The sequence below is a fragment of the Podarcis cretensis genome (genome assembly GCF_951804945.1).
Source record: "Podarcis cretensis genome assembly, chromosome: 1".
NCBI classification, from domain to species: Eukaryota; Metazoa; Chordata; class Lepidosauria; order Squamata; family Lacertidae; genus Podarcis; species Podarcis cretensis.
Window position 1 is genome coordinate 81,970,039 of NC_137170.1, and position 23,016 is coordinate 81,993,054.

The 23,016-nt window shown below is 45.1% G+C and overlaps 1 protein-coding gene across 3 annotated transcripts; it reads right to left on the reverse strand.

The window, feature by feature from the left end:
- Positions 1-189: 189 nt before the first annotated feature.
- LOC307222759 (eosinophil peroxidase-like) lies at positions 190-21,523 on the reverse strand. Of its 3 annotated transcripts, XM_079988222.1 has the most exons (17): positions 21,442-21,523; positions 20,626-20,719; positions 20,296-20,471; positions 20,071-20,203; positions 18,211-18,340; positions 17,555-17,761; positions 16,474-16,834; positions 15,546-15,706; positions 12,703-12,961; positions 11,284-11,454; positions 10,900-11,137; positions 5,417-5,628; positions 4,573-4,737; positions 3,393-3,524; positions 2,238-2,334; positions 465-573; positions 190-421 (listed from the first exon to the last, which is right to left on the reverse strand). In XM_079988222.1, exons 1-16 carry the CDS (start codon positions 21,509-21,511, stop codon positions 480-482), a joined length of 2,700 nt encoding a protein of 899 aa, XP_079844348.1. In that variant the 5' UTR covers positions 21,512-21,523; the 3' UTR covers positions 190-421; positions 465-479. The 3 variants fall into 3 exon arrangements, with proteins under 3 accessions (XP_079844348.1, XP_079844347.1, XP_079844349.1); XM_079988221.1 differs by having other exon boundaries at positions 190-573; XM_079988223.1 differs by lacking the exon at positions 11,284-11,454 and having other exon boundaries at positions 190-573.
- Between the last annotated feature and the right edge of the window lie 1,493 nt (positions 21,524-23,016).

Consider the following 23,016-nt stretch of genomic DNA (forward strand, 5'->3'; position numbering starts at 1 on the left):
TAACCACCCCCCTCCTGATATGATCCCAATCTATTTGCAGGTATTTTCTAACTTGCCACCTCTGGCTGTCCTTTTATTGGCTGGGGATCTATTAGGCTTTCTTTGCCTTACTGTTTTGAAAGGCTATGTTAGAATCCTAAGAGTTGGAGTGGTGCTTCAGAGGCAGACTAGAGCAGGGATCATCAAGTGTTGCCAGTATAGGCTTCTCCCTAGGCCCAGTCCGAGAGGGCTACCTGCCTTCCCCTCCTCCAATCACGCCACGGGCTGTGCCCAGACCACCCAGCAAAGTCCCTTTGACCAATCTTCAGTGGTCAAATCTTCTTTGCAACTCTCTAGAAAGATGGGGAGGAGGGGCATTCTCTAGAAATTATTGGGCAAGAATGATTTGAGAAATCTTTAAACTTGGAAATAATACTAATTCAGAGCCACAGTGGTTTGGGTTCCTGAGATGCAAGGCCTGGAAGAGAACTTGGGGAGAGCTAACTTGAGTCAGGATTCTGGCCTTCTTTGGAACAATCCTGGGGACAGCGACTATCTCTAGAAAGGGAGGCCTCCTCCTTGCTCCTGAAACACCTAGGAAGCAAAGAGCAAAACAAATGGTCATGAGTGCTTAAGGGGCAGGGCAGGCTCTTCAAGCAACATGGGGCTGGAGGCTAGAGAACAGGGGCCATCTTCAGTTCTTGAATCAGCTGCACATTTGGAACAGCTCAGTCTGCAGGAAGTTGTTGTGAAAGAAGAGATCTTTACCAAAGGAGGAAAGACACACTTGTGAGTCAGAGGTGCAGACTCTGTTGCCCTTGGGATGCTGCTGGAGTCCAGCTCCCATCATTCCAGGCTGCTGGCTAGGGCTCTTGGGAGTTGGATCACAGCTTTCCTGCCCCTGCTGTAAGTGCTGGCATGGAGAGATAATAGATGTGGGCGTCACTAATGCACACAGAGGCGAAGGCATGGGACAACACACTCTGGGCTGAAGGTGGTATAGGCTGTTGGGCTTGGCCCTTAATGTTTCAAAGGGGAAACTAAGAATCATAACAGTACGTTTCATAGTTGTGCTATTAAGGCAAGGCACTAGGTGTTGGATTTCCAACCCATAGCAGCCCCAACCAGCATAACTAATGGTCAGGGGTGATGGGAGTTGCAGCTTGGCAATGTTTGGAGAGCCACAGGGGCCCCACCACTGACTTGGTGGGGCAAACAAGTCTATAGCTGCAGTGCAACCCTGCATTTCAGAAGAGAACACTTGCAGTTAATCCAAAATCTACAGAGCTAAAACATTTTGCAGTGGTAAAGCTCTTTGTAAATAGTAACCCCCCCCCCAAATAAACAGCAAATGTCAATAGGAGTCCCCACCTCCGGATAGCTGTAGTTGTATAGTGAGCCACTCTGCATTTCACAACTTAAATGTGTGAAGAATGAGCTGTGATGTGTCTTAATACTTGTTTTTCTGAGGTTCCATTCAAAGGATTTCCACACACAGCTGCTTTACTCCACTCTTGCTCTTAGGAGTGAACATCTCCATATTAGGAGAAACATACAGGTGTTGTTCCACACAGAAGTCAGCCTATATCTCCATGTGTCTCTCCAGAAACATCTGAGGACACATGATGTGGATTATATTGTGCTCTGGTTCCCTACCTCTTTGCAGGAGACAGCCAATGAGATGCAGCAGGGATTTTTAAAACCCTCCTCTTTAAGTAAAAGTGACCAAAGTGTGTGTGGGGAGGATAGATGTGGCAATCAGATGGCAACCAGACATATAGCTTTGTACCTCAGGTTGCACTATATAAACACACTTCTGTAACTAGGAATTTAGTTCCACTGACATGCATGGAGAAAAACAAGAATAATATTGGATGTAAGTACATGCAAGCTGCAGCAATATTCAATGACTTTCCCATCCTCTTCCCTGGCCTTCAAGAAGGATTCATCTAAACTAGGGAGAATATACATCCCCAGCACATGGAGAGAGGAAGCACAAACCCCTCATGCTTTCCTGAAACAGCAGAAGAGGCCAGACGTCCATTTGTGTCACTTGGAAAAGTTACGTGAGCAGAGAATTGAAAAGACAAGAAACCCAAAGGCCACAAGAAACCTTCACAGGGCCAACCAAAAATTACCAAGTTGGTCCTACTGAATCTATTACTTCACTTTGGCTTTTTTCCTCTAAGTGGGCCAATGCGACTACATACATTTTTTTAAAGGAAGAAAACATTTCCAGAGGTGTAATTCAGCCATACCTTCTATGCAGTGCCACAGCTACAGCGATGAGAGAAATAGCTCCGGCCACAATAGCTGCAGCTGCAGCCAATGAAGTAACAGTGACTCCTTGGCCCCCTAGGACAGAAAACAGCAGCGCTTTTAGGGCAGATCTCACGTGCCTTGCAAAACCTGTGGTGCCTTTGGAAAACTGTATGGTTCTGGTCACCTCGCCTCAAAAAGGATATTATAGAGTTGAAAGAGGTTCAGAAAAGGGCAACCAAAAGGACCAAGGGGATGGGGCGACTCCCCTTGTGAGGAAAGGTTGCAGCGTTTGGGACTTTTTAGTTTAGAGGAAAGGTGAGCAAGAGGCGACACGACGGAAGTTTATAGAATTATGCATGCCATGAAGAGAGTGGATAACACTAGAACTCATGGGCATCCAATGAGGCTGAAGGTTGGAAGATTTGAGAAAGATAAAAGTACTTAATTCATGCAGCACATAGTTAAACTACTCCCCACAGGAGGCAACGGTAGTCACCAACCTAGATGGATTTAAAAGAAGATTAGACAAATTCATGGAAGAGAGAGGGCTATTGGCGCCATGATGGCTCTGCTGGGCCTCCGCAGTTGGAGGCAGGAATGCTTCTAAATGCCAGTTCTGGAAATCGCAGGAGAGGAGATGCTCTTGGGCTCAGGTCCTGCTTGTGGGTTTCCCAAAGGAAACTGTGAGAACAGGATGCTGCACTAGGTGGGACATTGGTCTGATCCAGCAGCCCCATCTAAGCTTCTTAAAAGTGGGCAGAGCAACAAAAGTAAAAAATCCCCTGTTTCTGAACACACTAATGCATACCTTTCTATCCTTCAGACAAGCAAAAGGCATTATCAGCGTTCAAGGGGAGACGTGTGGTGTGGGGAGAGTCTTGAGGGCTAGAAAGAGAAGCTGGGGCCCCCCCCCAGGCCTACAGTTTACCACCCCTATGATGGAGGAAGACTCCAGGAATGACTCTTTTAGTTCCAAGTATAAGATTGCTCTGAGCGATCAAAGCAATGAGATAAGGGAGAAACGCAGCTTGAATAAGGATGCAGACATCTCCCAAACCCTTCCAATTGGCTTCTCCCAGTGAGGAAATGAGGTCAAGGGCTTTGCTAGACCTTCCGGTTTCCTCACAGCCTGGTCCCTCGACCCAACCTACCAATGCAGGTGGTGCCATCCTGAGACGGAATCAAGGAGCCCTGACAGGCACATTTGAAGCTCCCAGGTATGTTCACGCAAATCTGCAGAGAGGGGCAGGGATTCTCTTGGCTGTGCTCACATTCATCAATGTCTAAAGTGACAAGGGGGGGGGGGCAAAGAGAAAGAAAGGAAATGCTTAGAGCAGTCCCTGCAGCATCAATGAAGATAATGAAACTCATGGGAAGAAAATGTCCAAAGTTCCTGATTTCCTGACATAGGACTAGCATCTCTGGAACCTCCTTATTTGGGACTCTCATCAAAGATAGACTTCTGTGCATAATAATAATAATAATAATAATAATAATAATAATAATAATAATTTATTGTGTGGCTCCCAACAGATTATTAAAAATATGATAAAACATCAAACACTAAAAACTTCCCTAAACAGGGTTGCCTTCAGATGTCTAAAGTCAGATAGTTCTTTATTTCCTTGACATCTGATGGGAGGGCGTTCCACAGGGTGGGCACCACTACTGAGAAAGCCCTCTTCCTGGTTCCCTGTAACCTCACTTCTCACAGTGAGGGAACCGCCTGAAGGCCCTTGGAGCTGGACCTTAGTGTCCGGGCTGAACAATGGGGGTGGAGATGCTCCTTTTCACAGTTGCAGTGCTGGATTGACACACAAACTAAGTAAGCCACTGTTTAGGGCCTCAGATTACTAGGGGGCCTCTAAGCACACACAAAATACTAAAGTTCAAGTTTCACATAATTGGCTAATAATAATAGAACATTACACTTTTTAAAAGCATTGCTAGAGGGCCTCTTAAATGCAACAAGGCATTGGGTCTCTTGACCTGGGCGTGAATAGCAGTGTGATCTGGAGGAATTGGACAGCAGTTTCCGTGACCACCACTGCAACACACAAGCGTCAGAGGCGCAAGCCAAGCATGTGTATGGATATACTTGTAAGGCCAAGTCTTACAAGTGTATCCATACAGACTTGACAAGAAATCTGCCTGCAATGTATGTCACACATCTAGGTGGGAAGGGGATAGCAAAGCTGTAAATAAAAGTGGGAAAGGGGCATGAGGTAAAAAGTGGCAAGGAGTGAGGCTGAAGAGGGGTGGCGTCATTGTTTTAAAAAAAGAAAGCAGGACATACATACATACATACATACTTATTGTGGTCGGTCTTACCTCGGCAAACAGGCAACACAGTGCTCCACTCTCTGTCCTCAACATTGCAGGTTATAGAGGAAGGACCCTCCCGAATGTAGCCAGGCCAACACTCAAAGAACACCGAGGCTTTACACTGGACGTAGTGGGCTCCTTCAACCAGAGGCACCGGCCCACAAGGTGTGTCTGTGGAGAGAGAAGAAGAACACAGCAGAAGGACTTCCTAGGAAATGCACCAGTTTGAAAGCTGCACTGCACTGGAACCAATTCCCAGATGCAGGCCTCTTAACGTTCCATGTTCCCAAATGGGAATGAGTGAATATTGCAGGAGGGGAGGAGAAGGGAAACAAAGAGAGAACTTTTTCTGGATAGGGCAGGGCAGTGTGTGCATAGTTGGTTGTGAACACACAGAACGCAACAGATAATGACTGCCTTTGTGTGAAATTAACAATTTTTCAAAACCCAGCTTTTCCAAGTTACTGTTTACACAGGGACAGTGACAAATGTCTGGGCTGTGGCAGATGTATTACAAATTTATTACTAGCTTTATTATAAAGGTACTAACTGTAATAAATTTATATTTATTATCAGCACTTTTTTCTGGGGGTACTCAAGTGTATGCAATACTGGCACATTTTTTTTTGAAATGTTAAAAGTGTGGCACTTATTGTAACAACATGGTGAGTACCACCCTTCCGAAAAAAAAATCCTACAGCAATTTACATAAAGGAAAGCATGCAATATACTGGTATATATAAAAGTTATACACCCTCCTCCCATCCCTGAGACTCCTGAAGGTGGCTGAGAACAGGCTTTCAAACCCTCTGTGAACTGTGTTCTGTGTTGTGGGCACTCCAGGTTCTACCTGCTGAATCTTCCCTCCATACGGCCAGGTCCACTCTTGGAATCTGGGAGCTCTTGCAAGACACAAAGTCACTTGGGAAGTGACTGGTTGAGAAGACGTCTGCAGGGAGGTGGTGGAGGTGGGTGTTGTCGCAGAGGATCCGGAACAAAGTCACCTTTGCTAGCTCTTCTCTCTGGTGAGGGGTGAACACTCCTTCATTCTCCCACCAGAACCTGCAAAAGAAAAGAGGGAGAGAGGCAAAAAGCCTGTTCATGAATACCTTATCTGGCTGAATTCATTTATTTCCTGCAGTGCTTCGTGCTATTGAATGTAGCCAGAAGATAAGGAAATGTATAGGAAGGAAGGAATCTTTCCCTCACCCTGCACCCTGCCCCAAGTTTGAAATCAAGAAGTCAGTCATGTGGATTGTGTAGATGGTGTTAATGCCACAGTGAACCCTATTTGTGGAATGGTCTGCCAGGACCAGGCAGCAAACCAGTCCAGCAACAAACCCATTAACTCCAAGCATATATCCCACACCTCTCACAATTTCCAGTCTAGTTTTGTACTTCTCACAGAGGGGGCTAAAGAGCTGTGCTTCGGGCTTGGCTGTACCATTGAAGACTGTGAGGGTGTTCATACAGCTGAATAATCATCCCACTACACTTAGAAAACTAGGTGCCAGGAATAAGGAAAAGGTAGAAAAACACTGCTAATAACAAGGCCCATGGAAGTGATGATATTCCAGCTGAACTATTTAAAATTTTAAAAGATGATGCTGTTAAGGTGCTACACTCAATATGCCAGCAAGTTTGGAAAACTCAGCAGTGGCCAGAGGATTGGAGAAGATTAGTCTACATCCCAATCCCAAAGAAGGGCAGTGCCAAAGAATGCTCCAACTACCGCACAATTGCGCTCATTTCACACGCTAGCAAGGTTATGCTTAAAATCCTACAAGGCAGGCTTAAGCAGTATGTGGACTGAGAACTCCCAGAAGTGCAAGCTGGATTTCGAAGGGGCAGAGGAACCAGGGACCAAATTGCAAACATGCACTGGATTATGGAGAAAGCTAGAGAGTTCCAGAAAAATGTCTACTTCTGCTTCATTGACTACACAAAAGCATTTGACTGTGTCGACCACAACACACTATGGCAAGTTCTTAAAGAAATGGGAGTGCCTGATCACCTCATCTGTCTCCTGAGAAATCTCTATGTGGGACAAGAAGCTACAGTTAGAACTGGATATGGAACAACTGATTGGTTCAAAATTGGGAAAGGAGTACGACAAGGCTGTATATTGTCTCCCTGCTTATTTAACTTATATGCAGAATTCATCATGCGAAAGGCTGGACTGGATGAATCCCAAACTGGAATTAAGATTGCCGGAAGAAATATCAACAACCTCAGATATGCAGATGACACAACCTTGATGGCAGAAAGTGAGGCGGAATTGGAATTAAAGAACCTTTTAATAAGGGTGAAAGAGGAGAGCGCAAAATATGGTCTGAAGCTCAACATCAAAAAAAACGAAGATCATGGCCACTGGTCCCATCACCTCCTGGCAAATAGAAGGGGAAGAAATGGAGGCAGTGAGAGATTTTACTTTCTTGGGCTCCATGATCACTGCAGATGGTGACAGCAGTCACGAAATTAATGAGATCTTCAGGCTCGGTCAGAGGTATGTGCCTATCTCTCCAGGCACCGGCTGAATTCTTTCGACCTCCCTCCGGCGACTCCCGGCAGGAAAAACACACGAGGTCCGTTCCGGCGATTTTCCTCAGGCTGTGAGAAAAACACACCAACTGCTTCTCCTCCTCCCTGCTCCCTGCATTTCCCCAGGGAGGGGAATCAGACTCAGACAGAAATGTACCTACATTGCTTTTATTCCTGTCTTTCACTTCAGTACAGAGAAAACATGTCTGCTCTCTTCCACAAACAGAGAGAAACTCCAAACTCCACCCATGTACATCCTGTACAGGTCATATGACACACACACTGAGCTAACATCCGGTGCTCAGTACAGAATGGACTGCCCCTTTGTTTCCATGGCAACAGTCACATACATCCTGTCTGGCTTTGCAGCCACAAGCAGCTGACTGAGCTGCTGGAGCCTTTGCTTGCTGCAGCATTGCTGCTTTAGAATAACATACTCCCCCTAAAGCATCAATGCGTGCTGCGAGCAAAGCGTCATCCAGAGAAGAAAACAAACAGTTGTTATATGTATAACACTCCCCTGTTGTTTCAGTTCCACTCTTGGAACTACCCGCCACTGGTTTTACCAATGTACCTCTCTGGTTGTGTGACTTCCAAGGAATGAGTGCTTCTGCATTACCTTGGTTAGCAACTCTCTGTTGTGCCTTTGTCTCTGACTCAGACACAGCTTCAATTTGACCTTGGTCGTTTACAACAGCAACACATGCAATAGCTTGGTTGGCAAACTCTTTTGAATACCTCTTGGGTGGTACACCCTTCGTTGCTCTCTCAGACCTACGTAAGAGGTGCTGCTCTCCCTTGCTTTCTGGTTCAGCCTCTGAACTCTCTGAAGAACCAGTACTAAGCTTAATCAGTGGTTCATCTTCCTCTTCTGAGGGTCTAGTCATTATGTGAGCTTTCCTCTCAATGACTGTGACAACTGAGCTGTCTGAGCTATCGCTGTCATCATCAGTACTACTGAACTCAATAAGATCAAACTCATCATCATCATCATCAGAATCATCATCATCTCCTGTGGGAAATGTGTGAACAATCACTCTCTCCTGTTCAGGAGCACTCTCTAGCAATTTTGTGAGAATCACCTTACCAGATTCAGACAAAATTACTCTGTAGAGACCCTTTTCATAACCCACAAAAATGCCTCTGGCATTCTTTACTCCACCCGGAGCTTCTGTCCTCACATGAGACCCAAAAACCTTGAAATGGGCAACAGAAGGTTTTCTATGGAACAGTTTCTCAAAAGGAGAACATCCCAAGTCTTTTGAAACCTTTCTCAACCACGTGTAACAATATGACGTTAGCGACTCAGCCCAGTACTCATGTGGCAGATGTGAACTAAGCAATTGCGCATGCATTCCCTTTTGCAATTCTTTGTTCACTCTAACACAGACACATCTGTTCCAAGCTTCTTCGGAAGCTGCAATTTTGTGTCTTATCCCTTTCTTCTTCAGGAACCTCTGGAAATCCTGTAAGAGAAAAATTGGCTTCTCATCTGTGCAAAGACAATCTATGTCAGCATCATGCATATTTTTAACCTTGTCACAAAACTCTTTAAACCTTTCTAAGGCTTCTTTCGGTCTCTCCAAAAGATAAATCCAGACAAAACCTGTGAAAGAATCAACACATATTAGGTAATACTTTGCATTGCCTCTAGATGGTGCTAAAGGACCAATCACATCAGCATACACCTGCTGAAATGCCCTGTCGACCCTTGAGGTGACCTTCTTGGCGTTCTTCTTGGCTACACCTGCAAAAGAAATCATGTTAGAATCACAAGAATTACATTCCATGTAATCACTTTGATCAAAAGTCAACAAATACAGTCCATCTTTCTCTTTGGCAGAAAGATACAACTCTCCATCTTTGTAGATCTCATCATAGGACAGTTTTAGTCCCTTCTTGGCAATCTGCGAAACGCTGAGCAGATTGTACTTCAACTCTGGAACCAAATAAACATTGTTTATAGTCAAGTTCAGACTTTTAAGATACACAGTCCCAATTCCGGTGGCTTCCAGCTCTTGACCGTTGGCTTGTTGTACAACGAAGCTTTGCTTCTTAAACGACGAAAACAAATCCCTACGATGGGTCATGTGAACTGTCGCTCCCATGTCTAAAACGAAGGAATTCCCCACTTGTGGTATGGCTTTTAGGGACATCAAAGCCTTTGCAGGCTTCGCCTGTGACTTGGCATGACTTCTGCCTGACGCCTCAGACTTCGTGGAGCTTCCCTTGGCTCCTTTGTTCTGACGTGGCTTCTTGCAGTACCGCTGAAGATGCCCAGTCTGTCCACAATTGAAACATCGGACAACGTTCAAAGCTACAGCGTCTCCTCCAGTAGCTACAGCAGTGGGGGTGTTAGAACTCCGTTCTTCCCTCCCCCTGTCCTTGACTTCCAGGGCGGCAAGTCTGTCATGTTCACAAAGAACCACGGCAAAGACCCTGTCCGAAGTTAACTGAGCTGCTGGGAGAGACCCCAGCTGACTGGCAACCGTTTTGTAAGTCCGATTCAGGCTGTTGATCACCATGAAGCAAAACACTTCCTCCTGCAGACGGAAATTGCGTTCCACCATCTGCTGACGCAGAAATTTCATTTCCGTCAGGTGCGCTTGAACATCTCCATCAGGCGCAAGCCTCAGGTTGGTCAGCTTTTCAAAATACAGCAACGCTGAAGAACCTGCATCTCTCTGATGTGTCCTTCTCAGCGTGTCCCTGTATTTTGAAAAGCTGACCAACCTGAGGCTTGCGCCTGATGGAGATCTCATTGGGAGAAAGGCGATGGCAAACCTAGACAGCATCTTAAAAAGCAGAGACATCACCTTGCCAACAAAGGCCCATATAGTTAAAGCTATGGTTTTCCCAGTAAAGAAGGCTGATCACTGAAGAATTGATGCTTTTGAGTTATGGTGCTGGAGGAGACTCTTGAGAGTCCCATCGACTGCAAGAAGATCAAACCTATCCATTCTTAAGGAAATCAGCCCTGAGTGCTCACTGGAAGGACAGATTGTGAAGCTGAGGCTCCAATACTCTGGCCACCTCATGAGAAGAGAAGACTCCCTGGAAAAGACCCTGATGTTGGGAAAGATGGAGGGCACAAGGAGAAGGGGACGACAGAGGACAAGATGGCTGGACAGTGTTCTCGAAGCTACCAGCATGAGTTTGACCAAACTGCGGGAGGTAGTGAAAGACAGGAGTGCCTGGCGTGCTCTGGGCCATGGGGTCACGAAGAGTCGGACACGACTAAACGACTAAACAACAAAGAACCCTTCATCCTTCTGCAGATTTTAAATTGTAAGTTCATTGAGGGTAAGGATCTATTTATTTTCTGTTTATGTAGGCTGAACTTTAACCCGGTACTACCTGCTGTGGTCCTGATATGGTTGGCTACCGCCCTCCCCGTGCTTGTTAATTTGCACTGAACATGTGGGGTGGGGGTGCATTATTCAATGATTGCATCTTTCGTTTTCATTTGCTAGGAATAACTGAATCAGACTGTTTGTGATCCATGTCACTTCCACATGTGTTCACCCAAAAATCCTTTCTATTCCATTTCCTCATTATTCTGTGGCTTTTTGTAAACGAAAGCCCACTCCAAATCTGCAGTTAAATACACACTTGAGCATGCATTTCTAACTTATTTTGACTCTTATAGCTGACAATGGTGTCAAAACAACTGAGAAGTGTCACAGTAAGCAGATAACAAAGTTCTGACCTGCACATTAGTCTGGGAGGTACAGATCAGGCAAGTTTCTATCTTGGAATTTGCAAAGACTACATTCCTTCAAGATTCCCTACCTGTCACCATCTCGCAGGGCCTGGAACTGCCTTCCCAGCAAGCAGGCAAGCAGTTCCCCCACTCGGGCACTAGGCAGGAGAGGTTCTGCGATGGCCCCAATCCAGACATCAATGTTCTCAGGTGTCCCATACAGCTTGAGTAGCTTGTGAGCCAGGTAGCTGCTGTTGAGGATATGCTGCAAATCAGAGAAAGTGTGGGCCTCTGGGAGACCGCAGAACCTCCTCCAGGAGTTGTAACCTGCAGGGAACACCAGAAAATGGCATTTGAAGAGAACATCAAGTGTTAGTTCTAGAGGGAGGTGCCCTCTGCTTCTGATGACCTCTCTCTCTCTCTCTCTTTTTCTCTCTCTCTCCTGCCTCTACCCCTGCAGCAGTGTTACACACCTAGCAGTCCATGGTCCCGGCCTCTTTGCAGGTTCAGAGCTGCCAGGTCAAGGGACAGGGCCTTCTTGGGATGAAACAACTTCTCTGTCAGCTCCTCTGGCATCATCTGAGTGGCTGTCTGGAGCTTTGCAAGGGTGAAGATCTCTCCACGTAGGATAGGATCGATCCCTCCTAAAGTTTGTGACAGAACTTCAAAGCCAGCGAAAACAAACCAGCATTCAGTCTTTATGGCAAAGCTCTAGGGCAACCTCTCACACAATCTTTGGCATTCTGAAGCAGATGATTCAGTAAAAATCACTGTTATTAATAATCCATGTGCACAGCCTTCTCAGCACCAGACACAACATGCAGGTGTTTTGTGGGCAAGACATTCATGATGATCAGCTTAGCAGGGTCCCTTTTCATGTGTTACACCCTGAAGCTGTGTTACATTTCCCCCAGTTTCTAGGACAAGCAATGGCGATATGGGGTGGTGCCACAGGATGGCTGAAAGATGGCCTCCTCCCACAAGGCCCAGGGAGACACAGAAACAAGCTGCACTCTACTGACACGGCAAAGCACCATAGGTTGAACCCTGCAGCTGACTATATTCACATAACTCGGAAGTGGAATGGCTATAAGCAGAAACCCTGGGGATTTTTAAGCCTAACAGAAATGGCGCACATTTCCTTCCAGCATCTCTGAATGTTGTAACCCTGCAAACAATTCTCTCTCGCTGCTCTCCACAGGACCATTCCTGGCCATATGTAAAGGATGCCACTCAGTCTCACATTCCCTCAAATTCCTCAACAACAGCAGAGACTTAAAAAGAAAAAGAAAAAGTAAAGACACTTTATTTAAATAACATATTGTTTCAGGCTGTTTTTAGAATGAATAAAGGTGGTAACCCTATGACAGCCCTGTCACTCCCTTACAAGATTCCTGTCACCAGGAGGCCATCAAGGCCCCCAAACGCATTGTGACAGGCTTCCCTAGGCCTGTTTTATCGCATACATTCAATGAAGTCTGCTATAGGCTCAAGCCACAATAAAAATATTAAGGTCCTACTGCAGGAACTTCTAGTTGATTTTGCTGCAACTGATTAATAAGGCAGCCACACTTCTGGAATTCAGACACTCAAAAACATGATTTACTCAGCACAATCTGAGTACAATAGTTCTTAGATGAGGAATGGGGAACCATTGGTCCTCCAGATGTTGGTGGACTTCATCTCCCACCATCCCTGACCACTGGCCATGCTGGCTGTGGCTGATGAGAGTTGAGAAAACATCTGGAGGGCCACAGGTTTCCCACCCTTGCTGGTCTCTGGGGCAGATCTGGGTTCAGTGGGACTAACACTGTGTAACTTGATAAATGACGTCACCAAAAACAACATGCCCTTTCCACCCGCTCCCATCTCATGTGTTGCCAGTTCTGTACCTTCCTCGATGATCCTCCATGGGGAGAAGAATGACTGATGAAGAGATATGCTGGGGTGACTGGGATTCTCCTCAAAGTTTTCATCCAGACGGGAGAGGAAAGGATTGATGGTGACGTGGGCAAAGCGAAATGCAGCTGTGGCAAAGACATTGGAGATACGGGGGTCAACAGACTCGTCGTAACCAGAGTATGGAGGAAGGTAGGCCTCAGTGGCTTCTGGGCCAAGGATCTTTGGGACATAATCCCTCCAGTTTATAATCTACATCAAGTGAACAAACATAAAAAGGAGAAATATACTTGAGTTCAATGGGCTTGATTGGGCATCTAGTGAAACCAATGGATGCTATTTCTATCTGCTTTGTACCAGGCTAAGTCCAGTAGATATGAACACTGAAAAACAAGGTGAGAGCACACCACATGGAGAAGGTAAGAGGAAAAGAGCCTTGCTCTTCCATTAGAGATGGCCATTTATGAACGGCTAATTTACTATAGCATATATGTAACCACATGGTAACTGGCTGGCTGCATTATCCTGCCAAGTGGTAAAGAGAATTTTACCATACTACAAGAGCATTCAGAGGTAAAATGGTTGTGTGTCTCCATTTTGAGTCCCTTCCTGAGCAGTGCCACTGCTACTCACTGGATGGATGGTTGCCAGAGGAGGAATCTCAGTCAAGCAGGGAACCATGGAGATGTGCAACAGGAGCAACCAACAAAAAGCATTATTTCATTTGTGCTCAGGCTAAAGTGGAGAGAAGCAGTCAAAATGGCAGCTCATTCACAGAATGGAAGATACAGATTTGTTGGGAAGAAATTGCTCATTGGGCCTCAACCACTGAAGTGCAATAGATAAAAGTGTTGGGATGCATGCAAGAGGCTCAGCCATGAAGCTCATCAGTGGCTAATCCCCAGGCAATAGCTTTCATGTTCATCCATCTCACATGTCAGGGAACTGACATCAAAGGGAGAAACGGAGGCAGGGCACCAGAGCGATGCCGGGGAGGGAACCAGCAGAGGGGAAGGATTTCAGCGTGACACCAATAGAGAGGATAGGGAGATGGAGGAGGCAGTGTCAGGGCTCCAAGACCCTTCAAGCGAAACTAGCGGAGAGAGTGCTGGCACGCCCCTGCCTTCCCCTTACTTGCGCAGATGCGTTCCGCGCAGAGAACATAGGAGGAGACTTGGGGTCAAACAGCTTCTATGCTGGAAGAGATTCAAGAAACGCCCATTGACGGATTCTGCAAGTGACTAACAGGTCACGGAGGGCGAGCTCCAGCCCTAAACATGGTAGAGCAAACTATCTAACTCAAGTGGAGGCAGTTTACACACGAGTAACCCACCCGCAACCATTACATCACAGGTTGGCTGTGAGGATAAACATGCTAAAATAACATTCCCTTTCCTCTGAGACTGCAAAAACATTCTGTGAGCTCTGTTCCCTAAACAATTGGAATGTCTGTGAATATTCTGTGCCACCACACTGGGTCAGCCAAACTGGTGTCAGGTGCTTCATTGCCTATTAGGATAGCATAATATTGATGACCTTTTAAAAATGAATTTGTAAAAAACCATCTGGATTTATGAGAACAAAATTTCCAATAATGTCAGCATTTCTTCTCAGGGACTTTCATATCTGGTGAAACTGAACCATGCCTCAGAGAAAACACTTGAATGGGATTCCCCCCCCCCCTTTCCATCCCTTGCATCAAGCAACTGCAGACGCTCTAGAAGGGAGCTTGACTCCCAGGAGGGAGATCAGTGTTCTGCAAGTTAAAGAGTTTTTCTATTTCACTGCCAGCTGCACTTTGACCCTGGTGTTAGTTTTGCGGTTCTTGCATTTCTTCACAAGAGGCCTGGTAAGATTAGAGCGCCTCTTGTGCAAACATATCCGCCTGCATTAACATGGCTTGTTGAGTGTTTTCAGAATTACCAGCTCTTATCTGACATAAGAGCAGGTTCCGCAAAGCAAGCAAGGTGGAGCAGCGTGTGAGTGATTGGCAATAGCAGCGTATTCGGAGCCAAACTGACACAGAATGCAAAGCTGCTGTAGAAAACACCAGCTGCATGTTTAGATCCCCTCCATCTTCCCCATAATATCTAGTAAAATTTAGTCATGTCCTGACATCACATCAACCGTGGTGCATTACATTGTAGAACCATAGAGTTGGAGGGAGGGGGGCCTCATTATAGCCCAACCCTCCTAGTCCCCAAACACGACTGCCATTTCCCACGGCAGATCTACACATACTTTTCAAGTAGTTCAAAGGATTTTGTTTCAAGTAAACAAATAGGAGCATAGGCTAAAATCCACTGAACTCAGTGGGAATTGATCACTGATTCAGCATACGCATTGAAAATCAATCATCTTGCATTTACTTACCGATCATTTATCTGCATGCATAAAAATTGTAATTTTGGATAGAAACTGGGACATAATTATTTTTAAAAATCAAGTGCACATGCTAGCCTGTGTTGCAAAACACAGATACAAAATTGTTATGCTGTGTGATTTTATGACTGTTTACCCAGAAACATTCTACTTGGCAAATGTGCTTAGGATGACTGTGGACCACTTGTGATGCCATAGAAGTTCTATGGCAGCTGAATGGATATAAATGAGGACCAAGGGAAAGGCCCTATTAACCAGCAAATCTGTTCTGTGAACCGCCCTGAGACCTTCGGGTATAGGGCGGTATATAAATTCAATTAATAATAATAATAATAATAATAATAATAATAATAATACATGCAATCTGGATGTTATGTATAATCTGCCCCTCAATGGGAACTGTATCCAGCCCTCTGTTGAAGGAACTAAGCAACGACATGCCTGAGGCCCTCACCTGGAGGTAGGCCCCAATGACTTTGCGAGTCTCCTGATAGAGAATTTCCCCACTCCACTGGGGGTTGAGCTGGTGGAGGGTGGTAGCGATCCTGTTGCTCTCCCTCAGGAACACTGTGTGCAGGACTTGGATGCCTAAATGTTCATTGGACCGCGAGTCTCCTGGCAAGGAAGAGACCAATGCACACAGTAAATGAGATAGAAGTTACACAGCCTTTGGCAGGCTTTAAGCAGCCTGCAAAAAGGAGAAAAAAGAGATGTTACATACATGTTTTGAGTGGCGGTAGCCATTCACCATTCACTTCCATCAGTGGAGGTCCCACTGATGGAATTTTGGCTCCAGATGTTTTCCCCTGATACCTCAAGGTAGAAGCCACCCATCTCCCCAGTCCCTTTTCACCTTGTTCCCAGCATCCAACAGGACTGGCATCCCTCTGAAAACTCACCCACGAAGCTCCCATATATGGACCAAGTACACAAGTCAGTTATGGAGGGGGAGAACCCTACAGCCTATAGGTGGTGCTATTGGACTTGTCAAACCACAAGTCAGACAAAGCAGATCCCATTAATCCTGAAAGGCTGTGCAAACATTCAGGGGACTCCTGTACAAAGCTAGGAGACCCACTGCAAAGGAGAACAGGGCTCTAATTACTTTAACAGCTGCCCAGAAGAGGGCATTTTGGCATCTTGTCTTGCAGGGCTGAGAAGGCTGCCCGTGATAAAAAATCACCTCCGTTAAAGAAATGAAAGTCCTCTCTTCCTTTTCATCTGGCCACACTGTTCAGCAGAAATGGGAGCCTGTGCCATGAGTCCCCCGTCAGCATGGCCAACCGACAAATATGCTAGGAGCTGGAGTCCGTCCATGCCTGCAGGGCCGCAGGTCCCCCATCCCAGCAGTATTCTCAAATACTGAGAAGCCTTCCTCTTACCTGCCACAAAGCAGGGCACGTCAGACGCATTGGCAAGGCAGGAGTCCCGCGTCAAGGCACAAGGGTTTGGGGATTTCTTCTCAGCAAAGGGCAGGAGCGGAAGGCCACCGTCGGAGAACTCCTGGTTGACGGCCAGAAGCCCCAGTGCCTGGGTGAAGTTGCGGAGCTTCCTGGCCAGCGAAGCCGTGCTGCCATAGATCATGCTGCCGTCCACAAAGGAGGTGAGGCTGTTCAGCTGCTCCCGGGGCTGCAGCTGCCCCTGAAGGAAGCTGGATTGTCCACTGCCACAAGCTGGCGAAGAGCGTATGAAAGGCATGCACTTCATTGTCCCCCCACCCAGACGGAGGTCGCCAGCAGGGATCTGGCACAGGAGAAGCAGAGTGGTCAAGAAGCCCTGGGTCTGATTGACAGGCAGTCAGGAAGAATGGAGAGCTCACATTCTCCACAGCTTCCCACACAGAACCAGAGTCTAAAGACAGAGGTGGTTCTCCCCATGCCACACTGCACCCCGAGACAGGGACATAGCTACAGAGCAACCCAGGGGAATCTGAGCCCCCAAAATCTACTTCCCCTTCCCAGCCTTTAAAAACTATTCCTTCATTATTTATTTCCTAAACTTTGCCTTCTTGCTGAAAGACAGCAAACTGTAATTGGCATCTCTGCATATGTATTAGCATATATAAATGATCTTAACTAGTGTGCACTCTGAGCTTTTTTAAAAAAGGACCTAGCAATGGATGGATTAATTTCAAAATGGTAGGCCTCATTTTTTTTTGCTTTCATGCTCAACGTGGCTGTAAAGTCACCTCGTGGAATGAATTACATTGTACAGATTTCACGTCTGGTTTTGTATTTTAAAAAGCTCTATAAGCAAGCCCTGTGGACCTGTCTGGATATGACAGTGGGGGAAAGTATTTGTGAATCCATGTACTTCTGAAACACTCTCATGGGGGTTGTGACATATATAAACCAGCTCTACTTCACATTTTGGTAAAAGGTAAAGGTGATGGTCCTTACTATTAAGAGGACTACGGTGAGTTTTCTTCTTCCTAAGTTTTTTGTTGTTCATCGGTGTCTTTACCTGGATGGGGAAGCACGGATTCCGGTTGATGCAACCATGGGAGCAGTCTGCTCCATCCGTGAAAGAAACGGTGCTGGCACTCTGGGGGGTGAGATCCATGTCGTGATCAATCCACTGGCCCCACTCCACCAGCATGTGGGTGTAGGAGCTGTCTAGTGAGATGTTCTCATTCCGTGTATGCAGGATTTCATAGGACACCTGGCGCACCTGGGAGAACAATTCATTTCAAATATGAACACTGTTGGTGTTTGTGAATAATGCAGTATATTTTTCTACTTTCTGTGGAAACGCAGTCCAAACTAGTCATGCTTTTTGTGGAAATTCTAAAAAGTTACATTTCGAGTGCATACTTTTTGACAATATTATGAGACATGGAATTTGCAATTGCCATGGAGTGTCTAACTTGTCTATGGGAAACTATGAAAATGTGACGTGCTCCTCACTCTTTCATGTCTTCAAAGATACTTTCCAACATTTCTGTGTAAAGACCCAGTAATGTTGGCATGTCATGCAAATCAAAGGGTGCTTTTTGAACATCTTAACATTTATTTTAAAGCAAGCTAAGAAGAAAAGCTTTGGAGTTGTCTTATTAACCCTGTGTGAACTCTGCCATCTCCATTCATAAGAGATTCCAAGTCTTGCCTGCTGCCGCATACCAAAGGCAATGAGAAGCCATTATAAGTCTTGGATTGATTCCATCCTTTGGGTGCAGAGAAGCCATCCTCATAGTCTGCGGGCAACCAGCGGGCGTAGGCCGTGTTTGCTGCTCCCCAAAGTGGGTTCTTCCTGCAAGGGAGAATAAAATCTCATAAACTGCAGGAAATGGGCAGGTGGCATTGGGCTCACATAAGTAGAAGGTGGAGAGGGAAAATGGCTCCTGAATTATACTACTTGAGAGTGCAGATGAGGAAATCAGGGGACTGTATGGTCTTCCATATCCAAGACACTGGCTCATTGAAAGTAATAGATGTTAGGGAGAAAAAGATGTCAGCCTTTCCCTGGGTATGCCCATTCTGTATCTGCAAGTTTTTGTTTCAGTGGGAAAACTTCAGCCAAGATATCCCCTACTCACCAGAGGATTTACCAAGTGGAAACATTTTACTACCTCATCTGTACAAACTAAAGAAGCATGGGGGACGCTTTATTTGATACAGATGATTTCCTAAATAACAGCAAACGGGCAGCTTTCTGTGGTGTATTGATTCGTAGCCTAGGACACCCATGGGGGTTGTTTGTACTGTGTGTTGGGCAGAGGTTTGTGAGCAGATAATTTTTGTGTGGTTTTAAAACTTGGTTTATTATTAAAAAAACAACATTCAGTATTGGTTTAGCACTGCATATAACCTTTATTTCAATATACTGCTATTTAGTTTTATGGAGGTATGATTGATGTTTATGTTATGGTATGATGTTTATGGGGGTATGATTCCTCACGAGTACGTGACTAAATATATATAAAAGATTACTAGCCATGTTCAAAATAAAGATGAAATTTTATGGAGGGTTGAAATTGTTAAAGGACAACTTTAAAAGGAAGGGCTGGGCTGAGGTTGGGTAGTTTAATAAGATGGTAAAATATACAGATATTGTTTGCTTCCATTTGGCAAAGGGACAATTCCCCACAGCTGGTGTTTTAAATTGTTATGAAACAAAAATAGATATGTTAAGGGTTCTGCTGGCGATATAATTGTTTTCTCTGCCTTTCCCCATTCTTCTTCCTCTACTTTTCTTGATTGTTTTATACCATATGGCAGTATTTAGCTGATTCCAGCCTGGCTACCAGTTGCTCAGTTTGCCCTGTGTATGCTAGATGTGGGGCCTATAGATCAAAAACAAAATGATTCCTTTGGAGGTCTTCTGTGGATTTTGTGTTCAACTGCTGTATCCCATGTCTTACAGCAGTATTCACACAGGGTTGTTTAACTTCCCAGCAAATGTCATGCAAGCACGTCAGAATGAAAAAAAGTTTTCTGGAATCGCTCTCTCTGTATTTGCATACAAACAAGAATTACAAAAAATAAAAATCAGGAATCCCCAGTATTCTGTTTTCAAAAGAAAAGGTGACTCTGTAAAAATGCCCTGGGGGAACATCCTACTATCAGCAGAAAGTGGGGAGTGTGAAATCATCTCTATGATTTTCCCTACTACCTGCAAGACATGTTGCAAAAAGGCGCAGCTAAATATAGCTGACTTTCTTCACAGTTTATGTTATTTATTAAAAAAAAATTATAGACTGCCCTGTCATATAAATCATCAGCAACAATATACAGCAACATTTACAAGTACAATAAAACATAAAATGTCATAAAAACAACACAAAAGGGTCATAAAAAAGACAGGCTTGTCCTGAAAAAAATGAAGCAACTGAAGAGGCCTCCTGGCTTAAAAAGGTCTTCAGGAGTTACTTGAAATTAGTAGCGGGTCAAAGGGTATTTTGAAAAGTGCAATTTTGCATTTAATAATATGGCCAGTGCTTTTGCAGATTGCAGGCCTAAGGACTGGGTCAGCAGAATTACCTGTTGTTGCATGTCCCATCTATGGATCTGTACTTTTCAGTCAAACAGGTGTCTGAGCACTTGATGGGCCGCAGTTGAGCAGCACAGCCAGTTACTTCTGCCAAGGTGGAGAGATCATGGCCGCTTAAGACTCCTTGCAGAAGAAAAGGGAGAGAGAAGATTCTCAAGAAGGTCAGGAGGTGAAGACTGGTACTTCGCGGCCTGGGTGGTGGTTGCAAGACATACCTGACATGTTGGCATAACGCTTCTCCCGCGTGTACACAAGCTGCCGAATGAGCTCCACTGTTGTGTCCATCAGCTCAGCCGCATGAACCGCCGCGTTGGTCTCTGCCTCGGGGTGCTTGAACAGGCTCAGCAGGTCGCTGGCACTGAGGGATCCCTTGGTCAGCACTGCTTTCCCTCTAGGATTTCACAGAATGAGGCATGGCTGAACAAAGAAGACCAGAAACCCCCACAAGGCCTGGGGTGTAGGCACAGCTGGGGGGGGCAGGAGCAGAGATCATGACAAGTAGGGAAAGATGCTCTCTGCCACCTGCGTCACCTGGAAATTCATACCTGCTTCTAGAGCGATGATACGCCAAGGAGACCAGCTGCTTTGCCCGTGCCAGGGCCTCTTTCACCAATGGCCTTTCAAGTTTGCTGTCGTTTTCTGAGTGAGGCAAAATAGTAGTCCCAGAATGAAAAGAAATACAAGGGTCCACATTGGTTTCCATGGCTGAGTACAAACCTATTTGTTTCTAGGCCCAAATCAAGGTGCTTATGATTACGTTTTAAGTCCTTAATGGCCAGGGGTCAGGATACCTGAAGAGCTGCTTTCTTCCTTATGTCTCTGCCCTGCTTAGGAGATCATCTCATGAGCCTCTGCTTTGTATCCCATCCCAAACTGAAGTGCGACTGGTGAAAATCAGGAATCAGGAATGGGCACCAGTCAAACGCTCCCAGAGCTCAGATGTAAACAAAAGGTCAAATGCAAATGGTTAAAATCCATTGGGATTGAGAGGCTCAAGTAATTGTTAAAAGCTCAGTGGAACAATAAAGTTATTTTCAGTAGTCATCTGAAAATGGTGAGAGAAGAAGCAGTCTGCATTTTCAGATGACTACTGAAAATAACTTTATTATTCCACTGAGCTTTTAACAATTACTTGAGCCTCTCAATCCCAATGGATTTTAACCATTTGCATTTGACCTTTTGTTTACATCTGAGCTCTGGGAGCGTTTGACTGGTGCCCATTCCTGATTTCTGCTTTTTAGGACTGGTCTTAAAAAATGGAAAGGATTTTATTTGCCAGTTTTGTAATTTTGCTTCTGACGGCTTTACAGTAAACTGAAAACTATAACCGATTAGAGCTGAAAGTGCACAGTATAGGTTACCTGCATGGGCCAGATTGGCATGAGTGCTGAATAGGGATATGACCACAATTGGCACAAGTCCAGGGAGCATCACTTGGGTTGGAAAAGCTGAGGATTGAACACATACACGGATTAATAATTGCTACAGTGCTGTGAATAAATTATCAGCAACCCCCTTTCAGATAAAATTGGTGTTTATGTAGATGATTTAAAACTTAAACATTATGCATAGATGGAAATAAGTAAGTAAAAATCAATATATGTCATTGAAAGATCCACATGCAGGTATATGCCCTCCAGTGTGCTCTCATTGCTGTGTACAAAAAACATGAGCCACAATCCATACATGTTTACCCTACTTTCTTATGAAATATTTCATTTCGATGCATTTCTGTCCCAAACTAGCTTCAACTGCAAAAAATAGTTTTAAGCCAGTAATGCGCTCACACAGTCTAAGGACAGAAACTGATCTCTGCAATCAGTAGGCTTTCTGCCTAAGAGCACTCTGGGAAAAAGTTTGTTAGCAGCTGGCAAGTGATATGCCTTATCCTCAGCAGGGGATCAGAGAAAAGATGAGCAGCCTGACTCTCCTTCTGCCTCCCAGCTCACCCTTCAGAGAGGAAGAAGGGATCCGATTAGAGAAAGGAAATATGGCGAGATCCCTGCCTGCTGCTTTAAATGTATGGTTGTGTACACAGCCTGCCTGAACTGCTTGTGCCCCTGCTTTTCTCTCCCTGTAACCTTTCCATATCCATTTGTGGTCCTGGTTTCACTCCCTGTAACAGTTTTCTTATCTGTTCTCTCCTGTGTAATTTGCTAGGTCAGATTGCGTTAAGGAGAGTGGATTCAGAGATCCGCACACATCACTCTTTGAAGTGCAAGGCCATCTGATTTTGATGGAATAGATTTCATTGCATCACCCTTACGAAGTTGCCCAAATATCCAGCCCTTTATCAGTGACGTTCCCTGTCATCACCTGTTTTCAGTTGAAAAAGAAGAGATTAGCAGGTGAGCTGAGGAAGCAAAATCAGCTGTTGGGGCAAAGGCAACAGGAGGGCTATGTGTCCATTAGCCACTATCAGAAAGTATTTGCTTGAGAGATATGATAATCTTTATATAATGTTCATCGCAGACAGGTTTTCCAAAGAACAGTCAGTCAACCTATTTATTCTCCTTGAAGCCTGATTTATTAGTGGGAATTAAGGTTGCCAAGTCACCCAACAACAACAAAAAAACCCCAGTTAGGCCTCCTGCTCCTGTGCCTTTATAGAGGAATGTCAGCTCCAGAAATCAGCAGCTGAACACAGCACAGAGAAGCATTATTCACCCGCCAGTGTGTGCAGATCAAACCACTGTTGAAAGCACAGGAGCAGTTTGAAAAGTTAGCAGCACTAGTAGGAATAATTAATTAGGCACATATGGAAATTAGGGTACTGCATTTTATTTTATTTTATATTTTTAATGACCTTGTCTTGAAACTTGCAATTTAATAAGCAGCACCCAAGGAATGTTATACCTTCCATGCAGGCGGGATACAGATTGCACACACAGAAACTATGCATGAGCTAAGAAAAGAAAGGGAAGAATATTTTTTTA

What these genes read in the sequence shown, in the direction of transcription:
- LOC307222759 (XM_079988222.1), bottom strand. Translation starts at nt 21,511, where the DNA reads ATGCTCCCTGGACTTGTGCCAATTGTGGTCATATCCCTATTCAGCACT. An exon ending in TCATTGGGGCCTACCTCCAG is followed by an intron (nt 12,962 to 15,545) that starts GTGAGGGCCTCA and finishes CACTTGATGTAG; the next exon opens with ATTATAAACTGGAGGGATTA. An exon ending in GCTGTGGCACTGCATAGAAG is followed by an intron (nt 574 to 2,237) that starts GTATGGCTGAAT and finishes TTTGCTTCCTAG; the next exon opens with GTGTTTCAGGAGCAAGGAGG.